This window comes from Salvelinus alpinus, chromosome 18 (assembly GCF_045679555.1).
Source record: "Salvelinus alpinus chromosome 18, SLU_Salpinus.1, whole genome shotgun sequence".
Classification (NCBI taxonomy): Eukaryota; Metazoa; Chordata; class Actinopteri; order Salmoniformes; family Salmonidae; genus Salvelinus; species Salvelinus alpinus.
Window position 1 is genome coordinate 40,441,551 of NC_092103.1, and position 14,312 is coordinate 40,455,862.

Sequence of the window (14,312 nt, forward strand, 5' to 3'; positions counted from 1 at the left end):
CTGTGTGTTTGATCTGCGCTTGTGCTTTGATCTCCTCATTGAGGAGCGAGCCTTCTTCTATAGCGCAAGTGTATGTTTCTTAGAAGTAGTCTTCACATACAAACTATATGTCTGAACTCAATAACACAGTCGCTGTGGTAGAACCTTTATTTCCATTGGTGATTTCCTGCAGTTATCAGCGTGCCATCAAGTAACCTGATTTCAGATGTGTCCATGTAAACAGGATTATTAGGAAAATTGTTCTTCTTGCAAAGAAAGCATGTAAACGTTTTAATCAAACGATTATATTAATCTGATTATTCACAATAATCGCATGATTGTGTGCATGTAACCATACTCAGTGATTGACAGATTGAGAACTTTGATTATATTTGACAGTAGTTCGACCTATGGGTGGCAGCCTTTCTCAATCTAGTCCTCAGAACCCATATATTTGGCTGGGTTTAGAAATGCTGATTTAGACTGAATGTGAAAGAGAACAGGTCCATCTATTGTACCAACCTCTTTCTCCTACTTTCTCTCTCCCCTTCTTTCTGTCTTTCCATCTCTCTTTGTCCCCTACTCATTCTCTATCGCGCCCCCCCCTGTCTCCCCTTTACCAAGGAGCCTTCGGCTGTACTGGAGGACCTGAAGCCGGTCCAGCCCTCTGTCCTCCCTATCAAGAGCGACGACCTGGACCTGTTTGGACTGGGATTCCAGGATGTGGCGCCCAAGAGCAAGGAAAGCAGTGAGGACCAAGATGGTGAGCAAGGTTCCGAAGCAAAGTCATTGGAGTCATGATCACTATTCTGGACTAGTGTGTCTGTGTGTTTTATACTTTCACAGTTTGGGTATATGTATTGGTAAAAAAAAATTCAGAGTTAATTTTGCTTAATTGTCTTGCAGACCGAGAAAGTAGATCCTCAACAAAGGACAAGAAGAAGAAGAAGAAGAAGAGTAAAGAGGTAAGGTGAAAGATGAGTCGTCTTTACACCCTGGGTGTCATCCTCAGCTAATAGTAACTATGGGACACGTCTGCTCCTTGCAGGAGGACGACAAAAGCAGCAAGAAACGACACAAACAGAAGAAAAAGGAGGAGTCAGGGAGCGGGGACGAGAAAGAGAAGAAAAAGAAGAAGTCAAAGTCGACCAAGAAAGCCGGCGGCGTGGTGGACGACCTGGAGTTTTTTCTCGCCGGAGACGAAGACTACGAGGAGATGTAGAATATCCCCCCCAGCATCCAATCAGGACCACGTTCTACTTCAGCATTCTAGGGTCAGGATGTAGCCATGAAGACGACAGAATGCGTCGACTGACTGGCTGAGTGATCGAAGACTGGCTGAGTGCAATTCTCATTGGTTGATAGTTATTTCCCACTTCCTGGCGTTGTGGTGCCTCTACGGTGGTTAGATTTGGATCATTTGTGATTGACATTGTTTGTTTTGCTTACCCTTTTACTGTACATGCAACACTACCGTCATACAACAACTCTACTGCAAATCTGTAGCTGGTATATCCAGGTTTTGAGTTTACACTCTTAGGACAAAACCACCATTACTTTGATGTTTCCACGGTTGATTACACTTGGGTATACTCACTACAATGTCTTTGCTATTCCATTTGTCTTTTCCCATTGGGCCTGCTTTCTGGTAAAGGCTTTAGAACTGACCCTAGTACAGAGTTGTGACTATTTCTATATGGGAGCGCTTTCCTTTACACTGACCAGTGTTCAGGAGTCGGGGGACGTGTGTGCATTCATTATGAATTATGTTGAACATTGCTTGAGCAGCGATATAAATGTTATTTATGTTTATCTGGTGTTGGCTTTTCGAACTACGGCTATGTCTAGGTACAGTAGGAGTTTGTGAGTGTTTACTAAACCAGACATTTTGGGAGTTTCTCTGAAATGATTCAGCAAATTTCACTGTGCATGATCATTTTGGTTTGATGGCAATGCCTTAAGGAAAGCTTTACTTTAACACTGGAAAGGGTTATTTTAACACTGGAAAGGGTTACTTTAACACCGGAAAGGGTTACTTTAACACCGGAAAGGGTTACTTTAACACCGGAAAGGGGGTTACTTTAACACCGGAAAGGGGGTTACTTTAACACCGGAAAGGGGGTTACTTTAACATTGGAAAGGGTTACTTTAACACCGGAAAGGGTTACTTTAACACCGGAAAGGGGGTTACTTTAACACCGGAAAGGGGGTTACTTTAACACCGGAAAGGGTTACTTTAACACTGTAAAGTGGCGATATGAATGCCTTTTAGTAGTAGAGATCTGATTGTTCAATGATGCCGTCATTCTGGCAAAACACAATGCAAGGGAAGCCAAGATACGATGTCTTTTTTTCCAACCTGCTGTTCTGTTAAGTCGTGTTGTTGTTTTTACTAAGTGGCAGTTGTACAATGTAATTTGACGTTTCTTCTAATTTCTTCCATTAACCAAATGATGTGTTTCTTGGACACATGTTTTAATATCTCCGTGGTTACCTGTAACTTTTACACAAGTTTGCTTGGATCCTATTTCTTGATGTTGCTGAGCACCATGTGGGATGGTTTTGCTGTGTAGAGTGACATCTCATAATGGAACATAGTCCTTACTGAACTTGTTTACTTTACTGTAGGGGAGTGTGTAAGTCTGCTAGTCAGTCATAACTACACACTACTGTCTATCTGCACTCCGATCCAGGGGATGTTTACAACAAAGTAAATGGCCTCAAGCTATTCATTCCACCTTAAGTCCCCTTAGAAAGAATTGACAACATATCAGGAATGTATTTAGATTCATATCATACATGTATGCATTGTTACCATTCCATATTTATTTTGAAATATTAAGAAAATATTTTTGGACATTAAACAAATCCCATGTTAATATATCCATTATAGAAAAGTATATGCACTTGTATTCATGCATTTGTACTGCATATTTCTCTGTGTGTTTTTACCTTGCTCTGTTGTGTCTAAAATAGGTATTTTGAACTGTCTTTAAAAGAGACACTACATATCCATTTCCACCCAGCCATCTATGGGTCGTGACTGCAGTGTACTGCTAGTTAGGTATCCTGACCACTGCCTCACTGTATATTATCAGGGAGAACATGCAACATTTCCAGACTGTGTATCGGAACCTACTGTACATCAATAGAACTGTTCCATCAATAGAACTGTTCCATCAATAGAACTGTTACATCAACAGATCTGTTTCATCAATAGAACTGTTCCATCGATAGAACTGTTTCATCAATAGAACTGTTACATCAATAGAACTGTTCCATCAATAGAACTGTTCCATCAATAGAACTGTTACATCAACAGATCTGTTACATCAATAGAACTGTTACATCAACAGATCTGTTTCATCAATAGAACTGTTCCATCGATAGAACTGTCTCATCAATAGAACTGTTACATCAATAGAACTGTTCCATCAATAGAACTGTTCCATCAATAGAACTGTTTCATCAATAGAACTGTTACATCAACAGATCTGTTACATCAATAGAACTGTTTCATCAATAGAACTGTTACATCAACAGATCTGTTACATCAATAGAACTGCTTCATCAATAGAACTGCTTCATCAATAGAACTGTTTCATCAATAGAACTGTTACATCGATAGAACTGTTTCATCAATAGAACTGTTTCATCAATAGAACTGTTACTTACATCAGTAGAACTGTCCCAAGAGACGGCTCTGCGAGCGTTTGTTGAATCAGGTAGACCTATAGCTCAGTATTTCCCTGACCGCTCGTATATCCTTGGTTCTCTCTGGTCGAAGGCGGTATACTCTGGGGACACCGGGGTCCCCTCACACCTCATCCCCTCTTCTGGCTTAGTCCTCTTTCTCACCATAGGGAGTGATGTCATTTTTTGCTGTAGCCTAACCCTCCCAGCTGGCTTGACGGGAGGGAACCCAATGTGGCGAGGTCGACTCCCAGGCTGACCATGGGGTCATCCTCAGTGTTTCCCCCTCATGCAGCTGTCTGCCTGTCAGACTACTGCCTGTCTACCGCTCACTATGGACCAAATCCTAACTTCCTCTACAGTCGAATAATGTCAGTTGGTGTCCTGTTGACATTAATGCATGACTAAATGAACATTTTTCTTAAGTGGAAGTTAGGAGTCACCCCTATGAAAGTAAAATCCCAGGCGAGCCATGTCAACTCGTCAAAGAGCCCCACCGCATGAGCGTCACTGTGAGAAACAACGACACACCTGGCTGTACCACTGTAGAATTAGAATTTGTAGAACAGACATTGTTAGTGCATACATTATGGAGGGATAGTGTCTTTTCTAGTTATTCTAATTCTGTGTTTATGTAATATAACCCAGTCCTACCCAGACCTGTTTTGTTTTTTGGTAGTTGATTTTGTTTCATTGCATTATTCTGCTTTTTGTTCAATGACGTGTGAAGGAATTTGTTTTGATTCATGTAGATCAAACCAATGCAACTTTTTGTTTACTGCTTTTTCTGTGGTATGATGTCTTCTGGGTAAAGATAAAACAGGAATCATCCAGATCATGCAAACTGCCAGTGAAAGGTGGCAACAAGCGAATTTGAGATTATCTCTTGGTTACATCTTCCACCTTGATTTTAAATGTAATATCCGTTGTGCATTGTCTTCATCTTGCTTGCTCCCTGCATATTGTCTTTGTTGAGGTAATTGTGTCTTTAGTTGATTGAACTGTTGGTTGAATTTGGTCTGTTTATGTGTATGCATCTGAATATATTGAGAGATGGTGGGCAACTGGGGGGGAAAAAAATAGATTATTTTGACATTCCTCATATGCTTCCATCTACACACTGTAAGTGATAAAATTGTCTAATAAATGCAAAAATACTTTCATTTTTTGGCTCAAAATTTCATGAATTGGCATGTTTGTAATGAGTTATTTTCTAAACCTTTATTTTACAGTATGTAGTCTGTTCCATTATAGTCTTGTGATAAAACAATCAGCTGAAGTACAGAAACAGATTTAGCAGTTGTAAGACCTATGTAAAAACTGTTGTAAATACAGTCCATTCTTTTTGTGACACCTAAATGTAAAGTGGGATATCTTTTCAAATAGAACGATAATTGTTTCTTTTTTTTCTGCTCTCCAGAAGCCGTACTTCTGGTTTCAGGTCTAAAATATCTACATTCATTCAGAAGACCAAAACATTACGCTTACACACATTGTCATACCGTTGAAGGGACAGTTCAGCAGAATGTTTCTTAACGGGCCCTTTTTTTTGGATCCATTGCTCCCAAAAGGTATGTTTTCTCTGCAGCCACTCGGCAGTGTGATAAAATAGATGAATGTTTCGACTGGTCGTTCACCTCAAGGCCCAGTGTGTGAAATTCGCTAGTGCAGGGGTGCATTAGGTTCTATAGAGCACTGGATTTCATATGCGCCAAAGTGCAGTGAGATGAATATACTAACTCTCAATGACAAATTACTTGCATTAAAGAAAATGTAACTTTCAAACTTTTTTGCAGGTCAAGTGAAGAGACCAGTTGGTTTGATAATTGGTAGTTCTGATATCTATACATTTACTGTGTGTCCATGTATTGCTCATTGAGGAATTGCTTTGCCTATGAAGGTTTTCAGTTGTTTTTCTGTGAAGCTCATAGGACGTGTTACTTAGCAACAGGGTTGGGGTCAATTGCAGTCAATTCAGAAAGTAAGCCAAATTCCAAATCCAAACTTTCCTCATTGAAATGCATTGAAGAGAATTGGAATTTCAGTGTACTTCCTGAATTGACTGGAATTGAAATGGAATTGACCTCAACCCTGCTTTGCACCACTTCACAGCAAAACTCCGTTATTTTCTGTCAACATCTTGTTGCAGTATTATCTCCAGCCAGTACGGTCAATCACATGGGACTAACATTGCATTGCAATTCATTCTTATAATTGTACGGCTTTCATGCAAACCTCTGAAATCCATTCTCTGTTATTCTAAGATGATTTGTTGATCAAATCTGCAGTGAAGTGAACTAGATGAACTGTATGCTTGTCCAAGGCGATATGCTGTGAAAAATATATGGTGCAAAAAGCCATACAATATAAAATGTTATTGAGAATTATGAAGTTGATTTTCTTATGGTAATAGAAATCGTTTTCTATATGTCAAGTGCAAGACCTGGCTTAAAATGTTTTGAAACACATGAACACCCTGTATACATGACTCCCAGGTTAATCTCAAAGTAGTACATTTCTCAGAGTGGAGATTTCATGGTTTTTATTGTCATGAAGTGTATGCCGTTTTCACAGTGAAATGATTATAAATGGTCAGACCTGACAGAGCCACACCTGCAGCAATTAAGAACCTGTCAGCTCATGATGTACTTCTCTGAGAACTCTCTGCAAAGCTGTCTTTGCAGAGAGCTGTCTGTCTTTCTTTCACGCTTGCTCTCTCTCTCCCTCTCTCGCTCTCTCTCCCTCCTCTCACGCTCTCTTGCTCTCCCTCCCTCTCTCTCGCTCTTTTTCCCTTCTCCCTCCCTCCCGCTCTCGCTCTCTCTCCCTCCCCCTCTCTCTCTCCCTCCCCCTCTCTCTCTCTCCCTCCCCCCCTCTCTCTCTCTCTCTCTCTCTCCCTTCCTCTTTCTCCCTCCCTCTCTCTCCCTCCCCCCCTCTCTCTCTCTCTCTCTCCCTTCCTCTTTCTCCCTCCCTCCCTCTCACTCTCCCTCCCTCTCTCTCTTGTATTGCCCTTTCATTGGCCTGAGTTTTATTTTTAGCACAATTCATTTTTGCACAAGGGAACCAATTATTGGAATGACACTCTGGATACTTGACATTGTTTTTCATTCAACGCAGCGAAAACAGGATTCAAAAGCGATTCAGTGGAGTGGTCCCTTTTGTTTACACCACATCTCTGAACACTGTTATTTAAATAAGCCTCTGTCATAATGTGGACTTTAGGACTTTTGTTTAATTAACAGAAGGAACCGTCCGCACAGACCTGGGTACTCTTCTTTAAGGCTTTTCCAGAGGAAGTGAATACCTTATTCTGAGTTCCCCGCTGCACTCCCAGGAGGACGAATACATACATACACTCCAAAAAGAAATAAAGAACTTGCAGTGTGATGGTACATACCCCTCACAGCAGCATTAATTTATGACACTGCTATGGTCCCGTATTCTGAAATTGCATCCTGACTCCATCCAATTGGCTGTTGAGGTTGGTTGCCCAGGAGACAGACAATGTCCTGATAGGCAGTTGAGAGAGTCAGCGCTGTCTGAATGTGAGTGATGTTCTCTCTTGGTTAACTCCTTTTCACATCAAGGAAAATGCTGGCAATGTTCCCCTCAGTTGATCAATACAATGTTGTTGAAATTCCCTGCATAGCCTAGGTGGAAATGCTAGAAGGGATTATGTATGTGATTTGATCACTCTTTATTTTCTAATTAAAGCATCTTTGTGAATGAATTTGATCAGTATTACTTAGTATACCAAGTATCCACCCTTCAGAAGTACGACTTAGAATTATTTTCAGAAGTGCTAAACATTCCTATATTCTTGTTCCAGTAACTACAGTTTGGAGGTCACAGCATATCTTATCTAGAAATGTGGTTGTTGATCTAAATGTATAGAGCTGTGTAGCTCTTATGAATGGCCTGTTATGAACCATACACTAACGTGGTACAGCATTAGCTCAACTGAGACATTTGACCATGCAAGTTAATAAAGTAAACTTAGATGTTTGACCCTGCACTTGACTGCACCATATTTAATCCCACCCTATTCTGTGCTTTAGGATCAACCGACAGGCAGAATAAATTGAACAGATTTATATGAGAGCATGAAAATATGACTTTCTTGTGGTTTAACAGAGCCGTAAATGAGAGTGTGAAAAGCTAATATCCAAACCAGCACAGTTTGGATCGGGTCAGTGCGATAGTGTATAAAGGCTATTGGAAAGCACCATCGTAACAAACGAACAACTCTCAGACACAGATGTTACTGTACATGTACATCCTTGACATAATGAAATCTAGTAAATGATCAACTGAGACTAATTGACCTATTGTATCAACAGATATTAGTATTGAACCAAAGTTTCTGACCTAGAAGCAGGCTTTCTTTTTTCCTACGTGGAAATGGATGTTGCTATTAGATCCCTTTTCCAATGACATTATCGCCATTATGATCTCCAGAGGCTGTTTGACACATGTGATCTCCAGAGGCTGTTTGACACATGTGATCTCCAGAGGCTGTTTGACACATGTGATCTCCAGAGGCTGTTTGACACATGTGATCTCCAGAGGCTGTTTGACACATGTGATCTCCAGAGGCTGTTTGACACATGTGATCTCCAGAGGCTGTTTGACACATGTGATCTCCAGAGGCTGTTTGACACATGTGATCTCCAGATCACAACCCTCCCCTGTCCAACAAGGTTTAAAGAGGGTGCTGTGAATGAATGTATATGTCTAATGTATATAGTGCTGTGTTGGTCCTACTGTCAATGGTCTCCATAGGCTTGACTTTACATTTACATTACATTTAAGTCATTTAGCTGACGCTCTTATCCAGAGCGACTTACAAATTGGAAAGTTCATACATATTCATCCTGGTCCCCCCGTGGGGAATGAACCCGCAACCCTGGCGTTGCAAGCGCCATGCTCTACCAACTGAGCCACACGGGACCATTATGTATGTGATTTGATCACTCTTTATGACTTCCTACGTATGTCCTATTCTAATTGACAGTTGTCCTTTCTGGACATAGATTTCTACTTCTACAGAATGCCAAGGTTAACCCACACTAACCAGGGCGGAAAGTTTTGCACCAATTAAAGACTCGCAACAAAAGTTACGGTGAAATATAGTCAGGGAAGGTCTGAAATGTGACGTAGGGTGTTACTAATGAACCGTCTGAAGTAAAAGATGCCGTGTTTTGGTGTTTTCTCTCTGCTGTTGGTGGTGGAGAGGCTTTGAATGATAAAGCCTGTACTGAGGAGGAAATATTAGCTTCTCAATTGATCTACTTAGTTTTCCCTGCAGATTTTTCCTGGGATAGTGTATATCTGCGCATGTGTAGGCCTATTTGTGAATGCTGCTATGTAATCAGGAGTGTACTTCTGTGTGTTTCTGAGCTTACGTCATATATATGCTAATATCCACATGCGTGTGAGTGGGTCAGGTCCATTCACATCCCTATTAAGACGTGGTCTATGAAGACTCTTCAACAGCATGGCAACAGATGGTCCTGTCACTACCTGGTCATGGTACAAACACAAACACAATAGTAACTCATAACGGTTCGGTACGGGACAATTCCCCATGCAACCACCGCCAATTACTGACAATGCACTGAGACAAGCTCCCCCTTATTGCATAATCAGGGGATATAACAAGGTTGCAGTCTTATCTCACTGCAGTCTTATCATCCTATCACCCCCCCATCTCCCTGCCGTCTTATCCCCCTATCACCCCCCCTCCCCCATGTCTCATCTTCCATTCAGCCACCAACAGACAGTAATTATTTTCGTCAACAAAAAGTTTGGCATGCAGCCAAGTCTACTCATTACTCTGAAAAAAATTAGCATTTCACAGCATGGGACTAAAGGAACCATCAAAGGCAGCTCGCCTGACAGCTTTCGCATCCACAGGAGAGGAGAGAGAGAGATAAAGAGAGGGAGAGCGACCACTGATGAGTAAGCGATAGACATTTACATTATAGGGGGGGGAGAGAAAGTTCACACTAAGGGAGTGAACGTTATTTATAATAAGGGTTACATGGAGGAAATCGGACCTCTCTGAAATGAATGTCGATGGCCCTCCCTTCAGCAAAATATATTTTACCTAAATGCTTAGAAAAAGAGACAGAGAAAGAGAGAGATAGAGAGGGGAGAGACAGAATGAGACAGAGAATGAGAGATGAGGAGAGAGAGAGTGAGAGGGGGGAGAGAGAGACAGAGAGAGAGAGAGAGAGAGAGAGAGAGAGAGAGAGAGAGAGAGAGAGAGAGAGAGAAAGACAGAGAAAGAGAGAGAGAGAGACAGAATGAGAGACAGAAAGGAGACACCCACTAACGAGTAAGCGATAAACATGTAGCGGTAAGAGAAAGGGATCGAGAGGGAGAGAGAAGGAGGGGGAGAGAAAGGGATCGAGAGGGAGAGAGAAGGAGGGGGAGAGAAAGGGATCGAGAGGGAGAGAGAAGGAGGGGGAGAGAAAGGGATCGAGAGGGAGAGAGAAGGAGGGGGAGAGAAAGGGTTCGAGAGGGACAGAGAAGGAGGGGGAGAGAAAGGGATCGAGAGGGAGAGAGAAGGAGGGGGAGAGAAAGGGTTCGAGAGGGACAGAGAAGGAGGGGGAGAGAAAGGGAGAGACACCACTAATGAGTCAGCGACAGACTTGTAGGAGAGGGAGGGAGAAAGAGAAGGAGAGAAAAGCAATGGATCTTAGTAAGATAAACAGTGCCATGACTAAGTGGGTAATGGCAGCTGCTTTCAGATCAACAGAGGAAGGAAAAAAACAGAAGGAGAGGAGAAGAGATTGTGATGAGTCACGGAGACGGTGGAGAGAGAGAATGGATGATCCCTCTATGACAACACAAAATCCTGTAATGTGGGAGGAGGAGTGACAAAAGTCTATACGGATGCCTACATTAGAAAAAAGGGTTCCAAAAGGGTTCCCCGTCCAGGTAGAACCTTTTTTGGTTCCAGGTAGAACACTTTCGGGTTCAATGATATCTAGTATCAAAAAGGGTTCTACAAAGGGTTCTCCTATGGGGACACCCAAAGAACTCTTTTAAGTTCTAGACAGCACCTTTTTTCTAAGAGTAAATGTCAACATGTGTCATTTAGAATGGTATTGTTATTCTTATGGAAAGCGAGGTGCCAATGGGAGTACTCCATTTGTCTACTGATCATGAGACAAGTGCAGTCCTTCTATGTCCAGTGTATGATTAAGTCAAAACTCAAAAATTTTAGGATAATATCCACTGTGTAATTAAATGACATAAATGGAGGGAGAGAGAGAGATAGAGAGAGAGAAAGAGAGAGAGAGAGGGAGGGAGAGAGAGAGAGGGAGAGAGAAAGAGAGGGAAAGAGAGAGAGAGAGAGAGGGAGATAAAGAGATGGAGAGAAAGAGGGAGAGAAAGAGAGAGAGAGAAAGAGAGGGAGATAGAGAGAGGGGTAGAGAGAGAAAGAGGGAGAGAGAGAGGGAGAGAAAGAGAGAGAGAGAGAAAGAGAGAGAGAAAGAGAGAGAGAGAGAGAGAGAGAGAGAGAGAGACAAAGAGAGAGACAGAGAGAAAGAGAAAGAGAAAGAGAGAGAAAGAGAAAGAGAAAGAGAGAGAGAGAGAGAGAGAGAGAGAGAGAGAGAGAGAGAGAGAGAGGGAGAGAAAGCGAGAGAGAGAGAGAGAGAGAGAGAGAGAGAGAGAGAGAGAGAGAGAGAGAGAGAGAGAGAGAGAGAGAGAGAGAGAGAGAGAGAGAGAGAGAGAGAGAGAGAGAGAGAGAGAGGGAGGGAGGGAGGGAGGGAGGGAGGGAGGGAGGGAGGGAGGGAGGGAGGGAGAGGGCTGGAGAGAGAAAGAGGGAGAGAGAGCAAAAGTTCCAAAAATACAAATTTCATCTAGACACTGTTGCCCTAGACCACACAAAAAACTATACCTCGGCCTAAACATCAGCACCACAGGTAACTTCCACAAAGCTGTGAACGAGCTGAGAGACAAGGCAAGAAGGGCATTCTATGCCATCAAAAGGAACAGACTGACCCAAACGTAAGGAAAGCTTTGACTAAGTACAGACTCAGTGAGCATAGCCTTGCTATTGAGAAAGAGAGAGAGAGCAAGAGAAAGAGAGAGAGAGAAAGAGAGAGAGAGACAGAGAGAGAGCAAGAGAAAGAGAGAGAGACAGATAAAGTGAAATAAAGGAGAAAGGCTGAGAGAAAATAGAGAGTAAGGAAGAAATGAAAGAGAGAGAAAGAGTGCTAGAGCAAGATGCAGTTCATCTTAATGTAGCCCCTGGGACAGCTCCCTCCTATCTGGAGCACCCTGGTTCCTGGGACAGCTCCCTCCTATCTGGAGCACCCTGGTTCCTGGGACAGCTCCCTCCTATCTGGAGCACCCTGGTTCCTGGGACAGCTCCCTCCTATCTGGAGCATCCTGGTTCCTGGGACAGCTCCCTCCTATCTGGAGCACCCTGGTTCCTGGGACAGCTCCCTCCTATCTGGAGCACCCTGGTTCCTGGGACAGCTCCCTCCTATCTGGAGCACCCTGGTTCCTGGGACAGCTCCCTCCTATCTGGAGCATCCTGGTTCCTGGGACAGCTCCCTCCTATCTGGAGCACCCTGGTTCCTGGGACAGCTCCCTCCTATCTGGAGCACCCTGGTTCCTGGGACAGCTCCCTCCTATCTGGAGCACCCTGGTTCCTGGGACAGCTCCCTCCTATCTGGAGCACCCTGGTTCCTGGGACAGCTCCCTCCTATCTGGAGCATCCTGGTTCCTGGGACAGCTCCCTCCTATCTGGAGCATCCTGGTTCCTGGGAGCAGCTGTAGCCAAACACCTAGTCCGCCCGTGGGACAGAGCTCCAGCCTGCAGAATGCAGCTGCCTGGCTGGCTTTGATCCCAGAGGCCCTATCAGTGCCAACCAGAGAGCAGCCTGCTTTCTCTTGGCTCTCTTGGAAGCTGTGTGTCCTGGCCTTCATTGATTACAGTCTAAACCAGAAGCCACTTGGTTCGGGCTGGAGGGGACTGGAGGGGACTGGAGGACTGAGAGAGAGGTGCAGTCTAATCAGACAGAGGATGTAGTTTCGTTCCCACCTTGGTGTAGGATTTCCCCTCTAATGGTTAAGGTTAGGATGTGGAGAGGGTCAACTGACCGTAATAGAATGGATCTGGTTGGCATAAGACTGTAGCACAGTGAGTCTGTTTCTGTCAGGGACAGTGAAGGGCTGAATCTGTGAAACAGGGCCAGGGAAACCAGTGAAGGGCTGAATCTGTGAAACAGGGCCAGGGAAACCAGTGAAGGGCTGAATCTGTGAAACAGGGCCAGGGAAACCAGTGAAGGGCTGAATCTGTGAAACAGGGCCAGGGAAACCAGTGAAGGGCTGAATCTGTGAAACAGGGCCAGGGAAACCAGTGAAGGGCTGAATCTGTGAAACAGTGCCAGGGAAACCAGTGAAGGGCTGAATCTGTGAAACAGGGCCAGGGAAACCAGTGAAGGGCTGAATCTGTGAAACAGGGCCAGGGAAACCAGTGAAGGGCTGAATCTGTGAAACAGGGCCAGGGAAACCAGTGAAGAGCTGAATCTGTGAAACAGGGCCAGGGAAACCAGTGAAGAGCTGAATCTGTGAAACAGGGCCAGGGAAACCAGTGAAGGGCTGAATCTGTGAAACAGGGCCAGGGAAACCAGTGAAGGGCTGAATCTGTGAAACAGGGCCAGGGAAACCAGTGAAGGGCTGAATCTGTGAGACAGGGCCAGGGAAACCAGTGAAGGGCTGAATCTGTGAGACAGGGCCAGGGAAACCCTGTGTAGAGGACATACTGACTCTGTGGAGCTGGTCTTCCTTGTTCTGCTGCAGCCTATTTAAAGCCACCAAGCCCCAGGCACCAGCACAGCATGCATTCACGGACACACACACAAATACACACCAGCGGGCACACATGTACACAATCACACTTACACATGTACAAAACACACATGCACGCGCACACAAACACAGTCACACACCAACACGTAAAAACACACACCACCCTCAAGGCTAACACAATCACGTTCACACATGCACACCCACATGCACACACTATTGTTTCAATCTTTATTCTCTCTCTCACTCTCTCTATCTCTCTCTCACGCACACACACACATTCATACTACACACCAGTCCTCCTATGTCCACTTTTGTTGAGTGCTGGCTGAGATAACAGATGAGGAAGTGAGAGAGAGAGTGAGAGAGAGAGAGAGAGAGAGAGAGAGAGAGAGAGAGAGAGAGAGAGAGAGAGAGAGAGAGAGAGAGAGAGAGAGAGAGAGTGGAGAGAGAGAGGAGAGAGAGAGAGGAGAGAGAGAAGAGAGAAAGTTAAGAGAGAGAGGGAGAGAGAGAGAGAGAGAGAGAGTTGAGAGAGAGAGGAGAGAGAGAGAGGAGAGAGAGAAGAGAGAAAGAAAGTTAAGAGAGAGGGGGGGGAGAGAGTGAGAGAGAGAAGGAGAGAGGGGAGAGAGATAGGGGGGAGGAGAGAGAGAGAGAGAGAGAGAGAGAGAGAGAGAGAGAGAGAGAGAGTTAGAGAGAGAGAGAAAGAGAAAGAGAGAGAGAAAAAGAGAGGGGTAAAGAGTGAGAAAGAGCGAGAGCAAGAGAGAGAGAGAGAGAGTGAGAGAGAGAATGTGTTAAGAGAGAGTTGAGAGAGAGAG

The 14,312-nt window shown here is 44.0% G+C and overlaps 1 protein-coding gene across 2 annotated transcripts in view; it reads left to right on the forward strand.

Annotated features, from left to right (window-relative positions):
• Window positions 1-1,351, forward strand: part of LOC139544326 (rab-like protein 6) — a 32,981-nt gene extending 31,630 nt beyond the window's left edge. For both annotated transcript variants that reach the window (XM_071351307.1, XM_071351306.1), the window contains exons 14-16: window positions 604-742; window positions 886-944; window positions 1,028-1,351. In XM_071351307.1, coding sequence (XP_071207408.1) covers window positions 604-742; window positions 886-944; window positions 1,028-1,201 — 372 coding nt within the window. In that variant the 3' untranslated portion in view covers window positions 1,202-1,351. The remainder of the gene's footprint in view (window positions 1-603; window positions 743-885; window positions 945-1,027) is intronic.
• The last annotated feature ends 12,961 nt before the right edge of the window (window positions 1,352-14,312 follow it).